The following is a 13,455-nucleotide window of genomic DNA, read 5'->3' as shown; positions in this document are numbered from 1 at the left end:
GATTTTTAAGAGCGGCAATTCAAGAATGAGTCAGACCTTTTAGGCTTCCTCCACGTGAAAAGGATTTCACTTTTTGAGTAATAGGAATTGTATGTCACGGAGTGGGGTGGGGCATCAGGATTTTAGAGATGCTTAGGTGGGGCATGGCCAAAAAAAGGTTGGGAACCACTGATGTAGTCCAACCCCATACAATGCAGGAATATGCAGCTGTCCCATACAGGGATTGTACCTGCAAATCTTGGCATTATCCTCACCACACTCTGAGCTACCCCCCCTTCCCGAGCCTGTCATCTGCCAGATGATTTGGACTACAACTTCCATCAGTCCCAACCAGCACAGTGAGTGGCTGGCGGTTTTATTCATTCATTCATTACATTTCTATCCCATTTCTCTTCTGAGCAGCACAAGATGATGTACACAGTTCTCGCCCCTCTCCGGTTTTTATGCTCACAACAACCCTGTGAAGTAGCTTAAGCTGAGAGACTGTGACTGTCCCAAGGTCACCCAGTGACTCTGGAAGGATTTGAATCCTGGTCTGGCAGGCCCTAGTCCAGCATCTTCACCATGACACACACACGTCTGAAGGGTGTTGCAGGTCAAAAGATCTGAAAGGCATCATGTTGAGCAGGGGTGCCCAACTAAGGCCCGCGGGCTGGATACGACCCGAGGGACTCGTTTATTTGGCCCGTGCTGCCTCCCGCTGCCGCCACCTGCTCTTACCGGCGCTGTACTGCACGGCTGCCCACTTCCGGGTTAGAGGAGCACTGGAAATAGCTTGTGCGCATGCGCAAGTGTTATTTCCAGTGCACATCCGAGTCGGAGGAGGCCTGTGCACATGCGCACAAGCTATTTCTGGTGCTCCTCTGACCCGGAAGTGTGCCAGAAATAGTGTGTGCGCATGCATATGGGTACACGCTCCCCTGCCCTCTGGCCCACCACGCAATCGGCGCTGGAGACACTGGTCCGAGGCGCAGTAAGTTTGCTGACCCCTGATGTTGAGGAAGGATGCTAAACACTAGGCCTTAGTCATCAGGCAGCATGGGAAAACTGATTCACATTACAGGGCAACACCCAGTGCTTTTCTTCTAGGAAAAAATGGTACCCATGAGTACCCCCAGAAAAAAAGCACTGGCGAGACCCATTTTTTCCCTGCTTTGCAGTGTTATGGTTAGGAAACAAGTACTTTATTAAAATAGTCATGTGACAGAGTCCACAACGAAACTGGAAGCAATGCATTTGCTCCTAACATTGTAGTTTGGACATGCATGAAAGGCAAAAGTTTGGGAAACTGCTGCTCTTAACTGATGAAGGATAAAGTCTCTCTTAAAGCCCCGTTTAGTCAGTTTAGGACATTCTTCAGAACACACGGCGCAAGGAGCAAGCACTGAATCCCAGTAAAGGAATAAAGTGTACTTGTCCTAAGGAGGAAACTATTGGCTCCCATGGATTCTTCGTCCTTCCCACTTCCTCTCTCCATCATGTTAAAGCACAGAATAAGCATTTCAGCAGATTCTGTTCCCTCAGGAATCCATTATGAAGTGCTGTGTAGGGGGAGAGGAAAATGGATCTTGTGTTGAGAACACATCCTATACAAAACAGCGATAAAACACATTCCTTATCCATAGGACCTTCAGTTACTGTAGGGTACTGCATACGGTCCCCAAACATGGAAAGTAAATTGATATGGTCAAGTAGGAAATATGGGCAGGTAAGCTTTAAGTGTTTTATAATATTGTTGGCACCAGTGCCACGACTGCTGTTTTTCATCACCGTGCTTGACCCATCCTGAAGGTCATAGAATCATAGAATTGTAGAGTTGGAAGGGACCACAAGGAGTCACATTATCGAACCTCTTGCAAAGCCAGTCAGCTGAAAACTGGGCAAGGGTGCTGGCTTCTATGCGTAAAGTAAAAGATAAAGGTAAAGAACCCCTGACAGTTAAGTCCAGTCACGAACGACTCTAAAGTACTCCTCCATAATTCTAAGAGTGTATATAATTAGTTTTGGGGGCTTGGGGAGAACATGTTGTACATGGTCAGAGACGCTTATTTATCCTTTCCCATATTCCAGGATCCATCCCTCATGCTAGTTAATGATTTTGAACCTGAGCCCTGGAACAAATGAGGCCCAGGTAAGTACCTGATTTCCTCGGTGTTCTGGGATACAGGGCATAATTTTTTCTGAGGTTTAGAGCACCATGTTCCCTGTGCTTTGGAACTGTAAATGTAATAATATATACAGGCCAATGAGGGCAATTATTCAATAGGTTTGATTAAAATGAGCAGGGATCAAGACTAACAGTACTTGCAAGGGATTGCTATGGTAATGCTGCTGGCTGAAGCAGACTAAGGGCTGAGCTCAAGTTTATAAGGGACATAATGCTGCCATAGATCTGCACCTCGCCTAGTAAAATTTCTTGTAAAGGCATGTTCAGTGTATCAGTATCCCATCGAATTTTCTCCACTTGCAGTGGGTTGGGAAATGCTGAACAAAGAGATCTCACTCCACACATTTCTCTGACTAGATACTGTCTGGGAGAATGGAGGGGAGAGATGGTGATTGGTTGTTACAGAGCAACTTGCAGGACACTAGCTTCTGACTGAGGTCTATGGAAAGAGCACGGGGATGACCTACAGACTGTGATGCACAATGCAGACATCCTCCTAACCAGTTGCAGTCTTTATCTTGTTGAATCTCAGGCATTCAGGCTGTGGCATCAGTGAACACACGTAAGGGAAATGCAGCAGGATGAAGCCTCTGCATATGTGGCTGGACCCACAGTGGCCTCTGTCTCCAAGTGTAAGATTCCCAATCGCCTGGAATTCTGCGCATTGCAGGGTCTCTGTTCAGACGTCCTGCACACTTGTCCATTGATCACACAAATTGAACCATTATCTCCTGGCTTGCAGTTCTTTTTGGTTTTCAGCTACCTGTGTCCGTGGTTGCGGCTATGATTTGTGTTTTAGGGGTGGTGGTTTATATTTAGTGGTTTAACTTACACATGCGTACATATTTAATGTTGAATTATCATAGACACAAACATTAAAAACACACACATATAGATGGGGAGCCTTTGGCATGCTTTAAACATCACTGCTTGCTACATTGTCATGTAGAGGAGAATGAGATTTGCACAGCTGTCAACGTTTCCCTTTTTTAAAGGGAAATTTCCTTATTCTGAATAGGATTCCTTGCAAGAAAAGGGAAAAGTTGACAGCTATGGATTTGGTGTTCGGCATGTCCTAGGCTACACTCAGCTCTCATTGGTTGAGTAGAAACCCCCCGCAACAGTGCACTCTAGAATGTGCCACCAGGATCCTTTGCCAAACAGTCAAGTTCCATGGCAGATGATCAAAGCTTCCATAGTGGAGAGGTCCAGGGCTGGATTTAGGGTGGTGTGAGTGGTTCCCCTGCACAGGGCACAAAGCCCAGGGGGTGCAAAAGAGAGAAGATTCATAACTGAGAAGATACATTTGGGGGCCTCACTCAGGGCACCATATTACCAAAGATTAAAGTCCACCCCAATAGGCCACCACAATAAGGGTTTCTTTCAGTTTGAGACCCACTGATAAAAAGCAAGTAAAAGCTTACTGTGTTGGTCATTTCGATCCATTGTACCATCCACTTTGCCATCAGGAAGTATCCTCAAGAAATGGCCTCCATTGCTGCAGTAAAGGAGTTTGGGCTTCTTGTAATTCCCCATTGGGAGATCAAACTTCTCTGTCAGAGCTGTGAATGTCGTGATTTCCCCTTCAGCCATTTCTTGCACGGTCTGGGTGTCTGGGTTTCAGTCCTGAAAGAGAATTTCAACAGGCCCATAGATAATAGCAATTGCCCCTTCCCTCCCAATTTTCTCCCTCTACCTCTCAACATTCCTCCATTGCTTCCACCCACCTTGCTCACCTGCATGAAATGAGAGACCAAGGGTCACAAGTTGCTCACCCCTGCCTTATGAGAAGATACCAGAAGCAGAGGGGACACAGGGAAATGTTTTCATTGCTGCTTCTGCAAAACAAATGGGGGGTGTGTGTGCTCTGCTGCCTGCTGTTTTGATGAGGTTTTTGAATAGTAGCACCTACTGCCAAAGCAATCACAAATCAAGGAGATGGTTAAAAGAAAGTGAGGGATGGGAATCCTTTTCTTCTCTGAAGAATGAGCTGGGTTAGACACAAAGCTGTTTCTAAACAGAAGTTCTACTTTCAAGGTATAGGAAATGAACAGCTTGAGACAACCCAGAGGGTGTTCCTCAAGCCAAGCTCTGCTGAAAAACTACTCAGATTTTTTTGGGGGGAGGGGCACCTGGAAGAGCAGCAGCCAGCACTGCAGCCAACACTGGGTTTGAGTCTCCAGTGGATGAGATACCCTCTTATGCTGCTGGGCTGGAGGCAGCTATCCAGCCGAAAGTCCACAATTCAACTGAGTAGCAAAACTGTTTAGTTTCTTTTTATTTTTTCTTTCTGTCCCGAACCGCCTGATCTTAGGGACCTCTGCTGAATGGAGAGACACACAAATATAAAACAAAAAGTAGGACAGATATTGACAGGTCCAGTTCCAACTCTTGTATGACTTGTTTAAAGTCTTGTGTCAAAGCAGATGGTCTACTGACTGCAGGTCATAGAAGATACCCTAGGAGGTGTCTCTCCAAGCACCTTACAGCCTCTTCTCTAATATGCCATCGTCTAGTACAAATGAAATAGAAAACCATCTCAGACCCATTCGTTTTATTTGTTAAAACAAGGAGGGCTTGACCATGATGCTTCCTTCCTGTATATACAGTGGTCTAAGGATCCAAGTGCTTCTCCAGATTGTTTTAGCAGAACAGCTCTATGGGACATTTGGAAATGATTTAGTTAATTCCACGTTGCTTCTCTCCTTTTAAGATTCGGCACTATTTTTAGAACCCATCCTTGCTTGCCAGCAGCCTTTGACTCCACAAGAGAAGTTGAATGAATACTATTTTCCACCCCCATTGTCCCGCTGTGCTAGACGTGAACGCTGTTCTCATACTTTTATGACCGTGTCGTTGGTATTCTGCACACAGCTCTCCTCATGGGCTCGCTATTATACTTCTGGCAGGGAGAGGTTGGGTTTTACGGGAATGAAAGTGTGTGTGTGTGTGTGTGTGTGTGTGCGCGCGCGCACACGCAAGAGGGAGAGGAGACAAACCAAAGACAACATAAGGGGCCTGATTTTTCTGGTTAGAGGCCTAACCCGCTTAATGATTAAAAAGCTTGGAGAGGGCCAGGAGGCTTCATCCAAGATGACATCTCCCTCCAGCACTTTGCAGCAAAGGGGGAATAGTCCAGACTAAGACACCCTGTAAGGAAAGGCTTTGGGCCTTGGCTTGGCCAGGGAAGTAATGAATGGCAGCACAAAAGGGTAGGCATCTCAGGCAATTTGGGAAGGAGTTTTGTCTACTGATTTTAGTCACTTGCACCCAGCTTCAGTTTTATTTATTTGTTTGAAAAATAATTACATACTGTTATATCATTAAAAGAAAAAAGAAAAACCATCCAAGGGCTTTACAGCAATAATACATAAAACATGCCATAAAGCCATATAAAAAGTTTAAAAACAGACATCAATGAACCATTGTGGACTGTCTCATTTGTAGGTAGCCATTCAGCACAATGTTTACCTGGAAATAATTTGCACTGAGCTCAGTAGCATTCAGTAGCTCAGTTCCACTGGAACTCTCCCTGGTTGGTTGGCAACCCTTTGTCTTGGGAGACAATGGAAGGGTGTGCCTTTGGGGAACTCTCTACATGCCCTGAAATGATGCGCTTGTTTTCTCTTTGCTTCAAACAATGAGTGTGATGCCTTTGCACAGGAGTCAATACTGTGTATTTAGAGGTAATCAGACTTGGGTACACCCCCATCAAGAGAAGCTGAGGTCTTCCAGCCAAAAAGATAGGAGAATTTCCCCATGGTGACTGATATGCATAATGAACTATGTAAATACAGGCCTAGTCCCCCGGAATCTCTGCCATATCTAGTGCAAATAGAAATCCTTATTTAGCATTAATTAATTCTTGACAGTTATCAAGGAGCACTTTCTATCAAGCAACAACTTCTATCAACCCCAGGTAATTAGATTAAACCGAAATTTACATTTCCTGCAAAAGTCCTCCACCTTTTCCTGACTGACTAATCATTGCCTTCCATGGCAATGTCTTTCACGTGATAATCCTTCACATGATAAATGTCCTTCCCATGATAATCCTTTGTTTCTGAGCCCAGGCCAGTCAGAAAGTCTCCTTCCTATAACTAGGCACCTGTCCCCTAAGCCTCTCCCCCCTGGATACAGATTAGAGTAGGACATCTTTTTTCTGAGCTGGTCCCTGTACCTTTGACTCCTGTTCTCATTTCCCTGCTTCTGATTCTCTCTCTCTCTCTTTCTTTCAGGTTATTCAGGACCTTTGCAGGAAAGCCCTAGTCAATTCCCACAAGGAGAGCTCTTTCTATTTTCAGACTTTATTGGAGGGTTCTGGCCCTGGCTGTGGCTAGCTGAATAAGCTTGAACCTCTAGGCAGAACTTGTCAGATTACAAAGAAGACCCCTTGCAGAAGGCATAGCTGAATTAATGTGCAAACGTAGGGCTTCTCCACACTGGGGAGAACCGCTCTTTAGTACTCAATCAGAGCAAACAGCATACTTTGGATCTGACCCCAAATTTAATTTCAGTCCTTTGTTACAGTGGTACTTCAGGTTAAGTACTTAATTCGTTCCGGAGGTCCGTACTTAACCTGAAACTGTTCTTAACCTGAAGCACCACTTTAGCTAATGGGGCCTCCTGCTGCTGCTGCACCGCCAGAGCACGATTTCTGTTCTCATCCTAAAGCAAAGTTCTTAACCTGAGGTACTATTTCTGGGTTAGCAGAGTCTGTTACCTGAAGCGTATGTAACCTTAAGCGTATGTAACCCAAGGTACCACTGTACAGCATGTTGAGATGGTTACAAATAATCCACTTGTATAATAAATTATATTTGTGTAATTTAAATAATCAAATACAGTGGTACCTTAAGTTACATATGCTTCAGGTTGCATGCGCTTCAGGTTACAGACTCCGCTAACCCAGAAATATTGCTTCAGGTTAAGAACTTTGCTTCAGGATAAGAACAGAAATTGTGCTCCTGCGGCGCAGCAGCAGCCGCAGGAGGCCCCATTAGCTAAAGTGGTACTTCAGGTTAAAAACAGTTTCAGGTTAAGAATGGACCTCCAGAACGGATTAAGTTCTTAACCTGAGGTATCACTGTACTGTGGATTTAAATATGTGTTTTTCTTGTTTGTTAGTTAAATAAATAAATATTTTAAAATAATAAATAAGTATTTTAAAAATAATAAATAAGTATTTTAAAAACCACTGAGACTTGTTTCCTCATATTTATCTACACTGAATTTCACTCTTCATCTGTTTTAAATCTTCTTTCGGGGGGGGGGGGGTGAGGTATAAACCTGAGGGAACTTTTAAAGAAATATTTTTCTTGTTCTTCCTTAAAAACAACACCACCCCCTCACTCTCCCCCACTTTCAGTTGTCTTGTAAAAACAAAACATTTGCGTCTATCCTGCCCATTACAGTAACATTTAAGTAATTGCTTATGTACAGACTCCTTGGTTTATGTGGCTGAGCGATTCCTCTTGCCAAGGAGAGAGCTGCCTCAGACATTCTGTCAGGTTATCAATATTTAATACAAAGGGATCATAAAATCTGATGGATTTCTTTGCACTCATCTCATTCTGCATCAAGAGAACACATCGGACAGAAATGAAAAGTACATTGTAAATCTCGTGGGCTGGAAGAACAAGCTAGGGGCGGGGAGAAAATTTTGTCTATATGCTTTAACAGCAAATTATTTCATGTGCTTTAAATATATTGTAGTGCCTGTTTGGGAGGTTTGTCTGGGTTTCTTGCCCATATTTGTCTATTCGTTTCCTCTTCTTCCACCTAACTTGCTTCTTCTAGATCAGTGTTTCCCAACCTTTTTCCAACTGTGGCCCCCTTCTGACCTTGTTTCCTTCCTGTGGGCATGCCCATAGATGTAGCTGGGGGGGCAGGGGGGCAACTGCCCCCCATAAGTAAAACTCTATACAAATCAATACAAATCAGAGCTTATGCCCCCTAACAAAAGCCTGCCCCCCTAACAAAAAGCCTGTCTACATCCATGCCCCCCCTCCTACCAGTAGAAAGGTAGCTATTTAAGTGTTTAGTTTGTAAATGTTTTATTTATATTTTGTATAATTTGTACAAAATACATGGTTGGCCACTAGAGAGTCCAAGTTAACTCTTTCCCTTGCCTTGGGCCTAAACCAGATGTGAAGTGAATTAAACACTTTTAGAAAATAGAAGCTGCAACCAGTAGTGGCACTACTACTGGCTTAAAAGAAAAGCCCGACTAGCTTTTCAGAAACCCTTTAATTGGATAACATTTTGAGGAAACGCTTGAAGTAACTGGTATTATGGTTTGAAGTCTTGTTTATTCTGTTATATTTTACTCCAGGAAGATCCATTCATCCTAAATAGAACCCAATAAGGTCAACATGTATGTACATTTAAAAAAAAAAGTGATCTCATTGAGATCCCAAGATGAAAAATTGCAGGAAGCTCTTAGAAATATGAAATAATCAATACATTTTTTTGGAATTTTTAAAGCATATTAGTTTTTTTAATCACTTAATTTTTTTAAAAAAAATATGTAAATTAACTTTAAGATTTAAAGTAAGTCTATCATGTGCCATATCATATTAGAGCCCATGAATTTCTGAAGTGATTGAGGGTTTTTTAGTTTTGAAATATATTAATTCTGGTCTGAGCTTTAAAGGTTTTTGTGTAGTCTGTCAAGACCAAAATTGTCAATTTTTTGAAATTTCAAACCTTCATAACTCAAAAACGGGATGAGATAAAAAATAAAAAACTGAGATCTGGGACCTTCTCTTACACTGAAGATGAAAGCAATATAAAATAGTAAGATAAAAGTCCCTGGATGACTTGACATGGAATTACCCTATCGCAATATCTCTCTATAGTGCCCAGCTATACAACTAATGGCTTCCTTTGTAGTAAAATAGTTGACAGTAAGAACTTAAAACCACCTTCACCTTCCAGCTAAAAATGGGTGAGGGAGCACAGCCATCATCATTTATCTTGCAGCTTTTTATCTTTCTGCCTATTTAGTTTATGTTGTGATGCTTAGTCCCTCTTGGGGTGGAGTTAGGGGCAACAAAAATGAACCTAAGTATAATTGAAAAATAAATGGGCTTTCTGCCTGTTTGGTGATATCATTGCAACAACTTGGTGAGCCAGTTCCATGTGTTATTTGAATTCAGCTTCACGGTATTTACCTACAACTGATTCACTTAGTTTTGGCATGTCCCTTGAATACAACTGAAAATTGGCTTGCAAGAGTGACACCTGGTGGATACGCTTGGTGTGGCTGCACTCTCTTCCCTTGAAAAAACCTCCTACTTACTAAAGTGCCGCCCTTCAGATATTGCAGGACTCAATATCAACCCCAGGAGCCAGTTTGGCCCATGTCCAGGGGTGATCGGAGGTGTCGTATAGCAATGTCTGGAGGGTCACAAGTTCCCCATCCCTGTGTTGAGGCCATGCCCTCCCTATTGAACAAAAGTGTCATAGGCCTTGGAGTTAAATTTCGATTTTGCCACATCTGGCTTTGAGGACAAAAAATAATTCTGAGCAAGCTCATCATTGCACCACTTGGATTTAAGAAAATACCAAAGTTATATTTTTAGGGGGGGTGGGAATTAAAAACTTCATTGCAGTGTCTTCTACTATTTATTATCATCTCAGATGCAATTTGAGGAAAAGTGCAACTTTTTCAAGGGCTGGAGCATCTCCCGTCAGAGGAAAAGTGACAATATTTGAGGCTTTTTTGTTTACAAAGAAAGGCAAGAAAGAAGGGGCATGATAGAGGTGTTTGAAATTATGTGAGATATGGAGAAAGCTGGTAGAGAGGGATTACCCGCCCCCTCATAATATGAAAACTCAATGTAGCTGAATTTTGAAAGATTCTGGATAGACAAAAGAAAGTATTTCTTCACATAGCATGTGACCCTTTGAAATCTGTGGACATAAGCAACTCCAGCTCATTGATTTTAACAGCTCTGCTCTGACTGTGTCTTGGATAACAATGGATATCATTCATATCTCACAGCTATCACAAGAAGAGAAAGCCATGTTTCAGCAACCTGTCGCACTTCTGCCCCAAAACACTATGAACTGCAAGTAAGGAAGAGAACTTTATTCAGGCTCATAGCAGCATGGGCTCAGTACATGAGCAAGGCAAGAGATCAGGAGTGCCAACTTGAATAAAATAATGTGGGGGCCCAGGTAAGCCCCGCCCCACATAACCAATCACATGAAGTAATGCGCACATACCATTTGAATAGGAATGCCCATCAACTTTGTGGGGTCCCGGCCCCCTCAAATACCTTATTGTGTGGGCCGAAGCCCCCACGGCCCCTAGGACTTGGCTCCTCTGCAAGAGATGCAGGATTGAGTGCAAGCATCAGAGATGTCCCAACTGCCCCCACTGCCAAGCTTTTAAAGATGAGCTGAGCTGAGACTCTCTCAACATGCAAGATCGCTACGTATTCAAATGTGCACTGTGCTTGGGTAGGTGTGTCTGATCCCACCTACAGAAGTGACACCTGGTTCCTGGTGATGAGCCTGGGTCCTGCCCCTTTGATCCCATCTCTGCCTGCTTAGCCCTCCCACTATTGAGTTGAAGTCTCCCCCACTCCCCAATGGGCAAGGCTGACCAAAGATATTTTGGTGCCTGGGGCAAACCACAAAATGACATCCTCCCTCAGTCAGGGAGGAAGGGATGAGGGAAGAGTTACATCAGGAAGAAGGGGGTGGGGATAAAGCTCTACATCAGGATGGCTTTAAAAGAGGATGAGACAAATTCATGGAGGATAAGGCTATTATTGGTGGGATGCAGGTGGCGCTGTGGGTTAAACCACAGAGCCTAGGACTTGCCGATCAGAAGGTCGGCGGTTCGAATCCCCGCGACGGGGTGAGCTCCCGTTGCTTGGTCCCTGCTCCTGCCAACCTAGCAGTTCAAAAGCACGTCAAAGTGCAAGTAGATAAATAGGCACCGCTCCAGCGGGAAGGTAAACGGTGTTTCTGTGTGCTGCTCTGGTTCGCCAGAAGCAGCTTAGTCATGCTGGCCACATGACCCGGAAGCTGTCTGCAGGCAAACGCCGGCTCCCTCGGCCAGTAAAGCGAGATGAGCGCCGCAACCCCAGAGTCGGTCACGACTGGACCTAATGGTCAGGGGTCCCTTTACCTTTACCTTAACACTATCAGTGGCTACTAGTGGTTCCCTCACTGCAAAAGTGAAGCTACAGGGAACCAGGCAGAGGTCCTTCTCAGTAGTGGCACCCGCCCTGTGGAATGCCTTCCCACTAGATGTCAAGGAAATAAACAACTATCCGACATTTAGAAGACATCTGAAGGCAGCCCTGTTTAGGGAAGTTTTTAATGTTTTATGTTTTATTCTGTTTTTAATGTTCTGTTGAAAGCCGCCCAGAGTGGCTGGGGAAACCCAGCCAGATGGGCAGGGTAGAAATAGATTATTATTATTATTATTATTATTATTATTATTATTATTATTATTATTACTAGTCACAATGCCATAGGCTACCTCCACTGTCAGAGTCATCAAGCGTCTGAATATCATTTCATGGGAATCACAGGTAGGCCAAGTGCTGCTGCACCCATGTCCAGCTTTCAGGCTTCCCACAGCATAGCTGTCACCTTTCAGATTTTAAAATGAGAGATCAGCAGCCTCAAAAATAAGGGATCAGCAGCCTCACCTGTCCCAGGGACAGTCTATGGGATATCTAACAATCTGGGATAGCAGCAGGAAGCAGCGGGAAACAGCGCTGGAATAAGGGAATTTCCCACAAAAAAAAGAGAAGGTTGACAGCTATGTCCCATAGGCACAGGGTGCTGGATGAGATGGGCTTGTGGCCTGATCCAGCCGGTTCTCCTTATGTTCTGAATTACTTTTGCATTCATATTCAAATAAGAAAATTGTTCATTGCATAGAGACAGTTTTGACATCTATACAGAGGAGAAATGTTTTGCATTAAAAACATACTTCTTGTTTTCTCTGCCTAAGGCAAGCTGCTTTTCTAGCATTGCCAACATAGAATCATAGACTTGCAGAGCTGGAAGGGACTGTGAGGTTTATCTAGCACAGCCCCCTACAATGCAGGAATCTTTTGCCCAAGGTGAGGCTTGAACCCTGACCCTGAGATTAAGAGTCTCATGCCATAATCTATTTTATTCATAGAAGAGGATATGAAATATTTCTTTTTTGCAATTAAAAATGTGTGATCTAACTACAATTACTGTTCTCTGATTAATCCCCAAATGGCTAGAAAGACTCTCATGATTAGAGGCAAAAATGCAAACCAATCCGTATTCAAACTATGTTTGAATTATACTCAAAAGGAAATCACAATACTTATGGTACCTTTTGCCAAATACAGAGCAATTCTAAAACATCTGCATTAATGTTGCTTGCTCTTTATTGCAGTGCCAATACTCATCAAGTTAAAAATTTACTTATATTTCAAGCATGTAAAGGCTCCTCCCCCCCCCCCCGGACCAATCTTAAACCTTATATCAAGTGATGCAAATTGAATTGCCCCCCAAGCCACATTTTCATAGCAGTGACTATATATTAACTCCTGGATCTTTTATTCAGGTTTATTAAGCATTTAACTTTTCAATAAAGTTTTGAAAATTAAAAATCTTTCCTTTTTTAGGTGAAATTGTTGCACTAAGGCAACAGAGTGCTTTGTTGTTGTTTAGTCGTTTAGTCGTGTCCGACTCTTCGTGACCCCATGGACCAGAGCACGCCAGGCACTCCTGTCTTCCACTGTCTCCCGCAGTTTGGTCAAACTCATGTTTGTAGCTTCGAGAACACTGTCCAACCATCTCGTCCTCTGTCACAGAGTGCTTTAATCCACTTTAATTGTGCAAATGTAATTTTCCAATATGCATCTGAAGTCATCACACAGAATACTGACAATCTCAAGGTAACTTCCTTGGCACTGCTCCTGACAGCTTCCTAAAGACCCCTCTGCTTGCTTTAGGATTTTGGCTGTAATATGTTGGCATTAACTGTCTATGATAAACTAAGAAGGCCCTTAAGTTCTGCAGTGTTCTTGCTCACTTTCTTTATGTGTAAAATCAAAATAGATTACTGGATTACTTATGGCATAAAGGGATGCAAAGAAGTGATGCGAGGTGAATAGTGTTTAGGTCTGAATAATCTAAGACATAAAAATAAAAAAATGACCAATGCATTTCCAGTGAAGGGATTTTTATAATAACCATCTTAAGAAACACTCCTTAAAAAAAGTATCTAAGTTTAAAACAATCACAGAAGCTTTAAGATTACAAAGGAATTGTTGCCT

At 43.2% G+C, this 13,455-nt stretch overlaps 1 protein-coding gene across 3 annotated transcripts in view; it reads right to left on the bottom strand.

Moving 5' to 3' along the window:
• FGF1 (fibroblast growth factor 1) overlaps positions 1-13,455 on the bottom strand; it is a 51,612-nt gene that overhangs the window by 8,575 nt on the left and 29,582 nt on the right. For 2 of the 3 annotated variants that reach the window (XM_081900835.1, XM_081900837.1), the window contains exon 3: positions 3,592-3,793. In XM_081900835.1, the coding sequence (XP_081756961.1) occupies positions 3,592-3,760 (169 nt within the window). In that variant the 5' untranslated portion in view covers positions 3,761-3,793. Of the gene's footprint in view, positions 1-3,591; positions 3,794-3,903; positions 4,003-13,455 lie in introns of those variants that run through there. The other variant, XM_081900836.1, reaches the window with a different exon arrangement.

This window comes from Podarcis melisellensis (genome assembly GCF_964234715.1).
Source record: "Podarcis melisellensis genome assembly, chromosome: 2".
Classification (NCBI taxonomy): Eukaryota; Metazoa; Chordata; class Lepidosauria; order Squamata; family Lacertidae; genus Podarcis; species Podarcis melisellensis.
Note: the sequence above shows the minus strand (reverse complement) of the source record. Positions and strands in the feature narration are given on the sequence as shown.